This window comes from Eurytemora carolleeae, unplaced genomic scaffold (genome assembly GCF_000591075.1).
Source record: "Eurytemora carolleeae unplaced genomic scaffold, Eaff_2.0 scaffold118, whole genome shotgun sequence".
NCBI lineage: Eukaryota > Metazoa > Arthropoda > Copepoda > Calanoida > Temoridae > Eurytemora > Eurytemora carolleeae.
Window position 1 is genome coordinate 221637 of NW_019396343.1, and position 14237 is coordinate 235873.

Genomic DNA, 14237 nt, shown 5'->3' on the forward strand with positions numbered 1-14237 from the left:
CTCTCCATAATAATGTTTAAACAGTGGCCAAAATTAGGCCCACAATTTCCTTAGGCCCAACGCAATTTCATTCGGGCTGTTTTCTCGTTTTGGGCCTAAAGATTCGGGCGGTTGGCAACACTGTTCACGTACTTTGGGGGACGATAGTTTGGCCGCTAAGTGTCTCACGCAAAATTCTTATCTGATAGATAGATAGTTCTTACGAGAGACATCTAGCGGCCAAACTATCGTCCCCCAAAGTACGTGAACAACACGACCACTGTTAGTAAAGAATTAGTGTACATCCTCACTCTATATACTATAACCTCGTTGGATTAAGTACATATGGAGTACGCTAGTGTACAGTATGGTCAACCAATTTATACTTCTTAGTTTATAAGTAAACAAATTTGTGATTCTTGTTTTAAAAGAATTACTTAACGCCAAAAAATCAAACCCAACCCAAATCTTTAGTGGCAAGGCAAGGCACTATACGGACTGTTGGAGATTTGAGTAAACGGAATTTACCATCTGGATTTCAGTTTACATTTAGAGTTATTACGTATTTATATACGTATACTCTATAGACTTTGTGCTATGTACACAATTCCTTTGTTTATCCATCCAAAAAATCTGGAAACGTTAAAATATTAACATTGATCTGCTTAAACAAGCTAAACAAAGCCAACTTTAAAACGAAGGATTTCAAAATAACACCACAATTACCAATTCCTGTAAATTTAAAGCCAAGAATATTTCGAGTCCAATCCTTGATGTGATCCAGATTCCAGATTTTGGTGTGTTTATACTGATATATATATATATATATATCTGTTTATAAGATGACGAATTATCTAAGCTATTGAATCCTGTACTGCATAGTTAAACAGCTGTTCATTAAACAGGTCTTTAAGTTTAGTTATAGCCTAGTATACCTTCAGTTAACTTAACTTAACGTTTTTACAGATGTTTTCTATTCATGAAGTTAGCACATTCAAACCTTACTTTAAACATTTGTTTGCTTCTATTTGTTGTGTACATACAAAAGTAAAAAAGAGCCATTTAAAAAGATCTTGTCTTATGGATTATTTAAAGTCATCTTGTACCATCTTGAAATTGTTCATTCGAAAAAATTATCACAGAAAGAAAATTTGTAAATTGTACCATTGTAAATTGAATAAAGAGGGTCACTTAAAAATACATCAATTTATAAAGTATAATAACAAATGGCATCTCTTGAAAATTATTGGATTCAACTAACCCAGCTGTGTTCCTTGGCGCTTCCAACACGTGGTATTTTATTTTGAAATGTGTGACTAATCCCTTGAAATATTTAGACTAAAATGTTAGCTGCTGGGCTGAAAGGGTTTACTGAGTACGAGGAAGAGTACACTGTATTGGAAGCACTAGGAAAAGGAAAGTTTGGAGTTGTGTACAAGGTAAAATAATTGCATTTGATCAAGGGCGTATACAGGGGGGGGCATGGGGGGCAGTGCCCCCCCTAGACTTGTAAAGGGGGGGGGCGTAGCCCCCCCCCTAGAATTCTGCAAGCCTTTCACACTTTTCAAATCTTAACTGAAGAGTGAAGAACACAAAAAAAATAAGTTTGCTTTTCATGATTATTATAAAAAATCAAAATTTTAAAATATATATAATTACAGTGCAGTGCTCATGCTGTAACCAACTTAACCTAGCTAACCAACCTAACCTAATTTTAACTTTTAAGTTCACAGAGTACACAGAGTTTAGTTGGGTTCAGAGAACACACAGTCTGCATACATTTGTACAGCTCACACACTTTACATTATATGCTAGTCTTGTTTAGTAGTGATGTGAGTCTGTTAAAAGTTGCCGTTGTGACTGATATCTGTGATTTGCTGATTAATAATTATCATGAATCAAATACTGTTATTTATAAGCCTTGAGTTATCATTCATTCTTAGATTGCAGCAATTGTACCCCTACTTTTTTTCACAACAGAAACTTTCACAATTCATAATTATTTTCTGGACCTTTGTACTTCTTTTCATCTCATAGAATTTAAGTTTAAGTTAAGTTTTTATTTTCAAAAATGTCTTTTACTATCTCTAGTTTAAATACTAAATATACCTGTAAAAGTATAATAAAATGTCGATTTTTTAGAAACAATGCTTAGAAGGTAATTATTTGGACTGTATGTGTGCCTTTTAAGTATCTTATACTTATGCCTGATGTCCAAGAAGCCAAGTGTTATGAATTTACAGTTCAAATTTTGCCCCCCCCTAGGAGCTCCTAGGGGGGGGCAAAAAATTTTTTTGCGCTTCGCGCAAATCTTGCCCCCCACCCTACATTTATTTCTGTATACGCCCTTGCATTTGATAATTTCTTATTTTTCAAAAAGTTAACCCAATTATTTCTAAATATCTTAATTTTTAGATCTTATGCCTGGGTCAAGGTTTCATCATTTATTTAAATTTTTGTTCCTTTTTCATCAATTTCTGACCTAGCAATTTTTTGTGATGCAAGCTGAAAAACTTTTTTTTAAGAATTTTAAATAGAATCAACTAAAATCCAAAATTTAACTTTCAAATTTCCTTAAACTGTACAAAGTGTCGTGCAAATAGTTTTAATTAAAAATTAAGAATTGTGTGGAAAATTCAGGGATTAATTAAAAATGAAGAAATTTGAGAGACGAGAGCAAACGGAGTTTCACAGTAATATTAGCGAGGACCTTTATACTTTTAGATAGACATTGTATATGGTGGATAAATCAGCTTTTCTGTAACAATAAAACCCAATTTTTCCTTATTTTTTTTTTTTTGGGGGGGGGATAAGTTTTGTGTAAATCTTTAATTGGGAAACTAAAATAAAAATAAAAATATTTATGAAACATTCTTCTCATTAAAAAAGACCAACAGATTATTAAATCAGATATTTAATAATGTTTCTTCGTTACAATATATTTTTTCTCCCTGAACTAGTGAATGAAGCATTTTTCAGCAGTGACTCGTTGAATTTCTACAGTAACGCGACGAAGAGAAATATAATAACCCTGATTTGTCCTGCAATGGTATTAAATTGTTTATCTGATTCAGGTTGAAGATAGAAGTAGAGGAATATATGCTGCTGCTAAACATATAAAAACAAGAACACAACATGATAGAAACAGGTTTTATTATTTACTGGTTGAATCGTCCGGCGTTGCCCAGATTACACATAGTTACTCCCGCCGTTTACCCACGCTTGGTATTAAAAAATGTTTTCCGTTATAAGTATCCGGCGTTGCCCGTTGAATTTCAAAAAATAGAAATAGAAATATTATTTCAGGGTGATGGAGGAAATAGAAATACTGGAGAGCTTAAAGAATCCATTTATTATACAGTTTTACCAAGGATTTGAATCCAGAAAGGAAATCAATTAATCAAAAAGATTATCTCAAAATAAATAAATTGATGCCGAAAAAGTTTATGAGGAAACGGTTTGTTAATTAATTAGGATATAATTGATAATTATGTAGTTGAAGGGATAATTAATAAGTTGATTTATTCAGAGATATACAAATAATCAAAACTAATTTATGTATTGATTAGAAGACAACTGGTGAATTGATTTAAAGAAGATTGATTAATTGATTTGAAGACGATTGATCAGCTAGAGGATTTGAAGATAATTAATTATTTGATTTTAAGATAATTGATTAGTTAATTTGATAAGATAATTGATTAGTGGATTTAAAGATAATTGATTATTTGATTTAATGATAATTGATTAGTTGATTTGAAGATAGTTGATTTGTTGACTGAAAGATAATTGATTATTTGATTTAAAGATAATTGATTATTTGATTTAAAAGATAATTGATTATTTGATTTAAAGATAATTGATTAGTTGATTTAAAGATAATTGATTAGTTGATTTAAGGATAATTGATTAGTTAATTTAAAGATAATTGATTAGTTGATTTCAAGATAATTGATTATTTGATTTAAAGATAATTGATTATTTGATTTAAAGATAATTGATTAGTTGATTTAAAGATAATTGATTAGTTGATTTAAAGATAATTGATTAGTTAATTTAAAGATAATTGATTAGTTGATTTAAAGATAATTGATTAGTTGATTAAAAGATAATTGATTAGTTGATTAAAAGATAATTTATTAGTTAATTTAAGGATAATTGATTGGTTGATTTAAAGATGATTGATTACTTGATCAGGAGATAATTGATTAGTTAATTTAAAGATAATTGATTAGTTGATCAGGAGATGATTGTTGTCACAGAGTACCTTGATGGAGGAGAACTATTCGACAGAGTTGCTTCTCAAGAATATATTCTTACTGAAGATCAGTGTAGTTCATTTATCAGGTTAGACAGTTGGTTGGATATTTGGTTGGATAGTTGGTTGGATAGTTGGTTAGGTAGTTGGTTGGTAAGTTGGTTCATTAGATCGTTGTTTATTTGGACAGTTAAAGTATGCTTTGTTTGTTAGTTGGTTTGATAGCTAGTTAGTTGGTTAGTTAAACAACTGGTTGGTTGGTTGGTTGGTTGGTTGGTTGGTTAGTTGGTAGGTTGGTTGGTTGGTTGGTTTGATGGACGGTTGTTTGATGGTTGGTATGATCGATAATTGGATAGTTGGTTGGTTGACAAATTAAAATGATAGATATTTAATTGGTTGGAAGGTTGATACAGTAAAATTATGGTTGAATGGTTAGACAGTTGGCTGATAGGTTGGCCTGGTTGTATGGTTGGATAGTTGGAAAGTTAGTTTCTTGTTAGGTTGGTTTATATGCTGGTTGGCTGCTGGATTAGTTGCTTGGTTGGTTGATTATTTTGTGGTTTGATTGGTTGGTGTTTTTTCGCTAGATAGGTTGGCTAGTTGGTTGGTTAGTGGGTCTGGAGTGGGTTGGTTAGTTGGTCTGGAGTGGGTTGGTTAGTGGGTCTGGAGTGGGTTGGTTAGTTGGTCTGGAGTGGGTTGGTTAGCGGGTCTGGAGTGGGTTGGTTAGTGGGTCTGGAGTTGGTTAGTTAGTGGGTCTGGAGTGGGTCTAGAGTGGGTTGGTTAGTGGGTCTGGAGTTGGTTGGTTAGTGGGTCTGGAGTTGGTTGGTTAGTGGGTCTGGAGTTGGTTGGTTAGTGGGTCTGGAGTGGGTCTGGAGTGGGTTGGATGAATATGGAATAAACTACCAGTTTACCAGTTTTTTACAAAATTAACTTTTTTAGAAGAATTTGCAAAGGACTGGAATACCTTCATCAAGCTCTTATTGTTCATTTAGACCTTAAGGTAACTTAGATTTTCCTCATCCTCCCGCAGATCCTTCTGATCCCTCTGATCCTTCTGATTATTCAGATCCTTCTGTTCCCTCTGATCCTCCTGATTCTTCAGATCCTTCTCATCCTTCTAATCCCTCTGATACTTCTGATCTCTGTGATCCTTCTGATCCTTCTAATCTTTCTGATTCTTCTGGTTCTTCTGATTATACTGATCCTTCTGATCCTTCTGATTCTCCTGATTCTTCAGATCCTTCTCATCCTTCTCATCCCTCTGATACTTCTGATCTCTGTAATCCTTCTGATCCTTCTAATCTTTCTGATTCTTCTGATTCTTCTGATTCTTCTGATTATACTGATCCTTCTCATTCTCCTGATCCTTCTGATCCTTCTGATCCTTCTCATTCTCCTGATCCTTCTGATCTTTCTTATTCTTCTGATTCTTCTGGTTCTTCTCATCATACTGATCATTCTGATCCTTCTCATTCTTCTGATTCTTCTGATTATACTGATCCTACTGATCCTTTTCATCCCTCTCTTTCGTAAATCCTTCTCATCCTTCTCTTTATTTTCTCATCCTTTTCATTCTAAAGATCCTTCCGATCCTTGTGATCCTATTAATTCAAGATTGGTTTAGCCCGAGAATATAGTTTGCATCAACAGAAGTTCAACGGATATAAAGATTATTGATTTTGGTTTAGCTAAAAAACTTCTGCCCACTCAGGAGGTAAATTTTTTCTTGTATTTTATTTTATATTTATCAATTTTATTTTTATCATAATATTTGGGTACCTAATAAGATAAGTGAAAATAATCAATTTTGGCTTAAAAATTTGTCAAACGTTATAAATATATTTTATAATTAGATAAAAGTGATGTGTGGTACCCCGGAATTTTTAGCTCCTGAAGTGCTTAATTTCGACCCCATTTCATTCACAACAGGTAAGGCACTTTTTAGTTCAAGGCACTTTTAGTTCAAGGCATTTTTTAGTTCACACTTATTTATTTTAAGAATATTTAATTCAAGTTTTGTATTTATAAGGAATTTTTTCTTTATTCAAAACTATAACAATAATCTTAATTGTTCTGAAATAAATTATATTTACTTTAAAAAAGGGTCCCAATAAGCATAGGAATTAAGTGACTTTTTAAATCGCCTTTGATCTTTTAATAATTTTCTCCTTACTTCCTTAATTTCCTTTGTATTGTACTTGAAACACATGTTTTGATTTTATATTTTTTTGTGCATTCTAGATATGTGGGCTGTTGGTGTTATAACATACATTCTGGTTTCTGGATTATCTCCTTTCCTAGGAGATTCAGATCATCAAACATTTGCAAACATTATCCGGTAGGTTTAATAGGTTTAGTAAACATCCGGTAGGTTTAATAGGTTTAGTAAACATACAGTAGGTTTAATAGGTTTAGTAAACATACGGTAGGTTAAACAGATTTAGTAAACATACGGTAGGTTTAACAGGTTTAGTAAACATACGGTAGGTTTAAGGTTTAGTAAACATCCGGTAGGTTTAATAGGTTTAGTAAACATACGGTAGGTTTAATAGGTTTAGTAAACATACGGTAGGTTTAACAGATTTAGTAAACATCCGGTAGGTTTAACAGGTTTAGTAAACATACGGTAGGTTTAACGTTTAGTAAACATACGGTAGGTTTAATAGGTTTAGTAAACATACGGTAGGTTTAATAGGTTTAGTAAACATACGGTAGGTTTAAGGTTTAGTAAACACACGGTAGGTTTAATAGGTTAAGTAAACATAAGGTAGGTTTAACAGGTTTAGTAAAAATACGGTAGGTTTAATTGGTTTAGTAAACATACGGTAGGTTTAATAGGTTAAGTAAACATCCGGTAGGTTTAACAGGTTTAGTAAACATATGGTATGTTTAATAGGTTTAGTAAACATGCGGTAGGTTTAATAGGTTTAGTAAACATACGGTAGGTTTAATAGGTTTAGTAAACATACGGTAGGTTTAATAGGTTTAGTAAATATTCCGTTGGTTTAATAGGTTTTTGCAAAATTAATTTTTCAACCCAATATGGTAGACCTTGGAAATTTTAAACTTTGAATTATGTTAGATCACCTTATCTATGTTAAGAATATCAAATATTTACACTAGGTTGCAAAGATATATATAAGGATTAGAAAAATTTAGTTCCTGTCTCCTTCTTATACATTTCAAATGTATTTTGTGCCCTGTCAAATTTGTCCTGCAATATTAAATATCAAATTTAAGTGATATTTTATTTCTAATTAAGACATATTTTTAAAATAAGGAAAATTTTTGATCTCTTAAATTACACCCAACATTTTGCTTCTTCTTGAACTCTCATGATGTCATCTAATTTTGAATTTTAAACACGGCTATGTAATACAAAACATATTCAACAGATTTAAATATGTTTGGTGGAACTAATTATTAAAATGTTTAGAAATAATTACACTTTTGAGGACACAGAGTTCGAGGGTATTTCTGAAAACGCTAAGGTTGGATATTTTAAATTTAAGGAACGTTTACGAAAATGAAGAGAGGGATGAGAATGGGATTTATTTTACTTTTCAATCATGATCAATTGGTAATCTTTCTTTTCTGTCAGGAGTTGCTGTAATCATCTTGACTTTGTGCTATTTCAAACACTTTTAGTCTTAGAAAAGTTTAACCATTTTTCCCAACGCCAGGCGAAGAAAGGTTAATATCAAATTGTATTGATATAAAAACATGGAATATAAATGTAAATGTTAATTCGGAACTATTTAAACAAAAGACAACAAACCAATGACTTTAAAACTAAATTATTATGTCGGGAAATATGCAAATATTTGGTAAATATTTAATAATCAAAATATGAAACAACTTCCGTTTAATTTATGTTTGAAGATGCAAACAGAGAGATCCGATGAACATAGGATTTGACAAAGTACAGGAAAAATGTCGTATTTGTACCAAATACAACGTGCTGTACAGAACGCACAGTATTGTTATCCTATCCATTGGAGCAGTACTAAGTCAAGCTTTTCAAATGCATTTGAAAGTGACCCCTATTATTAACACAATGAAATTAAGGTAAAATCAAGGGAAAACTGATATGCTTATTAATACAATGAAATTAAGGTAAAATCATATTATTGAAAGGAATTAACTGCAGTGCATGGGATTCATAAAACTGCTGAATTGGAAGGCCACTTTTAGACTCAAGTTATGATTTAAAACGGTAATTACGTAGAGTACACAAATCCATTTCACTGAACGTGTTGATTTTTTTTTAGATCGTACAGTTTAGATCCTACAGTTTAGATCCTACTGTTTAGATCCTACTGTTTAGATCCTACTGTTTAGATCCTACTGTGCTAGACGAAGATGGCAAAGGTGTGGAACAGGGGTGAGAGCTCTGAAACGAATGTCAGGTAGTACTGTAGGAACTATAAGAACCATCAAATTATGGATTATGAAGAAGAATATTGGAAGTTTTAGACACAACAATTATGAAGTTTTTTTTAAATACGTTTCATCAAATCTGGCCCTCGGTCTTCGAAATTTAGGCCATTGCACTTTTGTCTTAATTATTTTTCAACTGTTGCAGGAATGGTCAAGCGTCGCTCCTTGGATTCTGATGATGAAGGAAATCAACCAACTGGTAGTAGTCTGTCTCTGTACAGTTCTACAGATAGTTTAACCAGGGTAGGTTGTCCTTGTACAGTTTTACAGATAGTTTAACCGGGTAGGTTGTCTCTGTACAGTTGTACAGATAGTTTAACCAGGATAGGTTGTCCTTGTACAGTTCTACAGATAGTTTAACCAGGGTAGGCTGTCTCTCTACAGTTCTACAGATAGTTCATCAAGGGTAGGTTGGCTTTGTACAGTTCTACAGATAGTTTAACCGAGGTAGGCTGTCTCTGTATAGTTCTACAGAAAGTTTAACCAGGGTAGGTTGGCTTTGTACAATTCTGCAGACAGTTCAACCAGGGTAGGTTGGCTTTGTACAGTTCTACAGATAGTTTAACCGGGGTAGGCTGTCATTGTATAGTTCTACAGATAGTTTTACCAGGGTAGGCTGTCTCTGTACAGTTCTACAGATAGTTCATCGAGGGTAGGTTGGCTTTGTACAGTTCTACAGATAGTTTAACCCGGGTAGGCTGTCTCTGTACAGTTCTACAGATAGTTTAACCAAGGTAGGTTGGCTTTGTACAGTTCTACAGAAAGTTTAACCGGGGTAGGTTGTCTTTGTACAGTTCTACAGATAGCTTAAGTTAACCAGGGTAGGTTGGCTTCGTACAGTTCTACAGATAGTTTAACCGGGGGTAGGTTGGTTTTGTACAGTTCTACAGATAGTTTAACCAGCTTTGAACAGTTCTACAGATAGCTTAACCAGGGTAGGCTGTCTCTGTGCAGTTCTACAGATAGTTTAACCAGGGTAGGTTGGCTTTGTACAGTTCTACAGATAGTTTAACCGGGGTAGGTTGGCTTTTTACAGTACTACAGATAGTTTAACCAGGGTAGGTTGGCTTTGTACAGTTCTACAGATAGTTTAACCAGGGTAAGTTATCCTTATACAGTTCAACAGATAGTTTAACCAGGGTAGGTTGTCGTTGTACAGTTCTACAGATAGTTTAACCAGGGTAAGTTGTCCTTGTACAGTTCAACAGATAGTTCAACCAGGGTAGGTTAGCTTTGTACAGTTCTACAGATAGTTTAACCAGGGTAGATTGGCTTTGAACAGTTCTACAGATAGTTTAACCAGGGTAATATACATTTTCCCTTACATAAATATATTTAGGAGAGTCTGGATTTGACACTGGTGGAGAATAATATTGACGAGGAAAATACCGATGATGAAGATATTTACCAAAACAATGATGATGAAGTTTTCTTACCTGGAGATTCCGACGCGGTAGATTTCAACCTAAATGATGGTATTAAACCTACAGCTCGTTCCAGGCAGGTTCATTGGAGAACACGTGATAGCTTTATATCTGCACAAAACTACAGTATAAACCACAGTCTAGAGTCTACAGTAGAAAATGAGGAAGAATTAAGAATTAGTTCAAAATCTGAAAATAAATCAAATAAAGGTAATAAAAAGCTATTAAATTATTAAACAGAAACAAACAAAATTTCGCTCATTTTCAAAATTTTACGAAAATCTAATTTGTGCAGGCAAATTTTTAAAATTTTGATCATCTATAAACTTTCCAGGTCCCACACAAAATTTGGGCCCGATCGGTTCAGCCGTTTTGACATTTATTGGATACAAACAAACAAACAAACACACAGACAGAAAAGCATATATAGCATATATAGTAAATATACATAGACATAGATTAAAATTTCAAACACGTCTCATTTGTGTAATTTACAAAAATTGTTGCAAAAAATACTTTTAAAGGTATGAATTAATTTGAAAAGGAAGGAGCATTGAGATGTACCCTTTCTATTTTTTGAGACATATTTTGGTGAAGTTCATTGAATTTTTTTAAAATTAATTCTTTCGTCATTAAAAAGAGTTTTAACCTAGCAAATATTCCTTTCTATGTACTTTATTGCAGAGATGGAAGATGGGGAGGAGGAGGAGGAGGAGGAGGAAGAAGATGAGGAAGACCATGATGATGATGAAAAGGATAAGGAAGAAGAGTGTAAAGAGGAGGCAGCTAAAATAGAGAATCCGGAGGAGAAGGTGAATGAAGAGAAACAGGATATTAAGGGAGAAAATGAAGAAGAGGAGAATAATAAGGAGAAGAAGGATAAGAAGGAGAATGAAGAGAAACAGGAGATTGAGGAAGAAGGGGAGAATAACGAGGAAAATGAGGAAAAGCTGGATAGTTTCCCAACTCTATTTAGGTAAATAAATATATGCTTAAGAGAAACGTATATCTTTAGAGATGCTTAATCCAAACATATTTTCTAGACCTATGCTCAATTTTAACCTATTTTCTAGATCTATGCCCAATCTTAACATATTTTCTAGACCTATGCTCAATCCTAACATATTTCTAGACCTATGCCCAATCTAAACATATTTTCTAGACCTATGCTCAATCCATACATATTTTAAGATCTATGCCCAATCCTAACATATTTTCTAGACCTATGTTTAATCTAAACATATTTTCTTGACCTATGCCCAATCTAAAAAAATTCTTCTAGACTTATGCTCTATACAAACATATTTTCTAGATCTATGCTTACAGAAACATATTTTCTAGATCTATACTTAATCTAAACATATTTTCTAGATCTATATTTAATCTTAACATATTTTCTAGATCTATGTTTAATCTAAACATATTTTCTAGATCTATGTTTAATCTAAACATATTTTCTAGATCTATGCTAAATCTAAACTTATTTTCTAGATTTATGTTTAATCTAAACATATTTTCCAGGTCTTTGCTTAATCTAAACATATTTTCTAGATCTATGTTTAATCTAAACATATTTTCTAGATATATGTTTAATCTAAACATATTTTCTAGATATATGTTTAATCTAAGCATATTTTCAGACCCATGGAATCTAAACATTAATCTAAACATATTTTCTAGATCTATGTTTAATCTAAACATATTTTCTAGATATATGTTTAATCTAAACATATTTTCTAGATATATGTTTAATCTAAGCATATTTTCAGACCCATGGAATCTAAACAAATTTCTAGATCTATGGAATCTAAACATATTTTCTAGATCTATATTTAATCTAAACATATTTTCTAGATCTATGGAATCTAAACATATTTTTAGACCTATGGAATCTAAACATATTTTTAGACCTATGGAATCTAAACATATTTTTAGACCTATGGAATCTAAACATATTTTTAGACCTATGGAATCTAAATATATTTTTAGACCTATGGAATCTAAACATATTTCTAGATCTATGGAATCTAAACATATTTTCTAGATCTTTGCTTAATCTAAACATATTTTTAGATCTATGGAATCTAAACATATTTTTAGACCTATGGAATCTAAACATATTTTTAGACGTATGGAATCTAAACATATTTTTAGACCTATGGAATCTAAACATATTTCTAGATCTATGGAATCTAAACATATTTTTAGACCTATGGAATCTAAACATATTTTTAGACCTATGGAATCTATATCTCGGCGAATGTATTCTGGATCTACAACAAGACCTTTAGCTGGTAAATAAAGATCTAGTAAATAAAGATATTTTCTAGTAAATAAAGATATTAATAACTTACGGAATTCTGGACGTACTGCCTTAGCCTTAATAATTAGTATGCTTGTAAACTTAAAAAGTCGAAATAAACTCAAAATAGATAAATTGGCCCAACTAGATGAAAGATATTAAAAAACCTGTTTAGAGTAAGTAAAAGTCATTATCGCCTATTTCATCGTCATTTAGCTAAGACCCTTACTTTGACCGGCCTCTCGAAGATTTGACCGTTTGAAAAAATTAAACTTTAAGTTTATTCACCGTAAACAGATAATTCTAATAAATTCCTAAGTTTGAGTTTAAGATATAGAGTGGAAGTTATGTAGATTAGCTGAACTCTTTCTAATTCAAAAGTTTAATTTCTTAGATTGAGTTGTAATACTTATATTTTTATATCGATTAATTGTTTTAGGAACAGTTTCTAATAGAATAAACCTATTCCAAAGTCCATCTGATGTCTCTCCAAAGACTGACGGACTCCTGAAACCCCCTTCTCCAGGGACTCCAGGAAAACTAACCTACAGAAAATCCATGAAAACCCGACCCAGAAATGTTAAACTTTTGGCAGAGAAATTTGGAGGAAAGTAGTGTTTATTTATTGATATGTACAGTAGCTATTTATTGATATGTACAGTAGCTATTTATTGATATGTACAGTAGCTATTTATTGATATGTACAGTAGCTATTTTATGAAAATAATACAGTTTTTAGCTTTGTCTTATAGCCTAAGGTCTTATTTTACTATATTGAGATAAAAAGGTGAACATAAATTTGTTTTAATCTTTTTTAACTTAAAAAATGAGGCTTAAAATGCTCTTCTTTTTCCGATTCGGTGCCTTTACTAATAAAGCTATTTTCTAACTTAAATAGGATTCTGAACCAACTTTATTTCAGTTTTAAATGTTATTGGTTGGTAATATAATTTTCTTACATAGAATATATAGTATTCTGTATACTGTCTGATGGGTGTGTACGTTACTGTGTCCGCAGTCGTGTGTACAGTATAAACACGAGCCATCTTCACTCTAATATTTTATATTTTAAACCCCTTGCAAACACAAACATCACGATTCAATATGGAGACGACCATTAATATGGAACCATATTTGTATACAGGGATCTTTCTAGATAGTTTGACCTCGACATTAAACTGAATTACAAGGGGAGGGGGGNCAACCTTAAAGGAACATTAGACAAAATTATTATTATTTTATATTTATTTCGTTCACATAGCGGTACAATATATTATTGAGACTACAAAATATTTATAAATATATATATCATACAAAATAAAAACTATTCGTAGCATACATAGTTAATTATTTGGGACAGTTCATCCCTTTTAAACCCGGTAATTTCAATTTTATTTGATCTAACAATTTTCCAAAAATTTTAATCAGAAACTTCTGGAAAGGTTAAATTACTTATTACAAAAAGTTTTGTTAGATCACCCGGATAACAATTACAATCTTGTTGAATGTTGTAAATATTTGTCAGGGGTTGTCATTAAATTGTTCTGAAAACCATTTGAATGCAATCAGAAAGCGATTTTGTTACTTCTCTGTAAACTATGAAAGAAAGATACAAATCACGAACACAGCGTGGTCTTTAAGTGATGGTTTACCGATATTGGTTCAATAAAATATCTATGGGTTTTTCTAGGTAGGTTAAGTAAAACTTTATTCCATGATGATTGTAATCTAATAACATTAGCAATACGGGACATAGCATGGGAACCATGAAGTTATATATACATATTTACATGTATATCTATATGTATAAAGTTGTAATCTCTGTTTGTTTGTT

General features: G+C 32.1%; 2 protein-coding genes across 3 annotated transcripts; both read left to right on the forward strand.

Annotated features, from left to right (window-relative positions):
• Positions 1-1316: 1316 nt before the first annotated feature.
• On the forward strand, positions 1317-7782 carry LOC111701340 (myosin light chain kinase family member 4). Its single transcript, XM_023472588.1, has 9 exons — positions 1317-1418; positions 3054-3127; positions 3286-3367; positions 4223-4326; positions 5177-5237; positions 5862-5951; positions 6091-6166; positions 6479-6575; positions 7674-7782. The coding sequence occupies exons 1-9, from the start codon at positions 1323-1325 to the stop codon at positions 7765-7767; spliced, it is 774 nt and encodes a 257-aa protein (XP_023328356.1). The 5' UTR covers positions 1317-1322; the 3' UTR covers positions 7768-7782.
• Positions 7783-8289: 507 nt separating this feature from the next.
• Positions 8290-13154, forward strand: LOC111701341 (histone H3.v1). Of its 2 annotated transcripts, none has more exons than XM_023472590.1 (7): positions 8290-8305; positions 8579-8646; positions 8823-8920; positions 10017-10311; positions 10786-11077; positions 12337-12395; positions 12843-13154. In XM_023472590.1, exons 1-7 carry the CDS (start codon positions 8295-8297, stop codon positions 13016-13018), a joined length of 999 nt encoding a protein of 332 aa, XP_023328358.1. In that variant the 5' UTR covers positions 8290-8294; the 3' UTR covers positions 13019-13154. The 2 variants fall into 2 exon arrangements, with proteins under 2 accessions (XP_023328358.1, XP_023328357.1); XM_023472589.1 differs by having other exon boundaries at positions 8299-8353.
• Positions 13155-14237: the final 1083 nt, after the last annotated feature.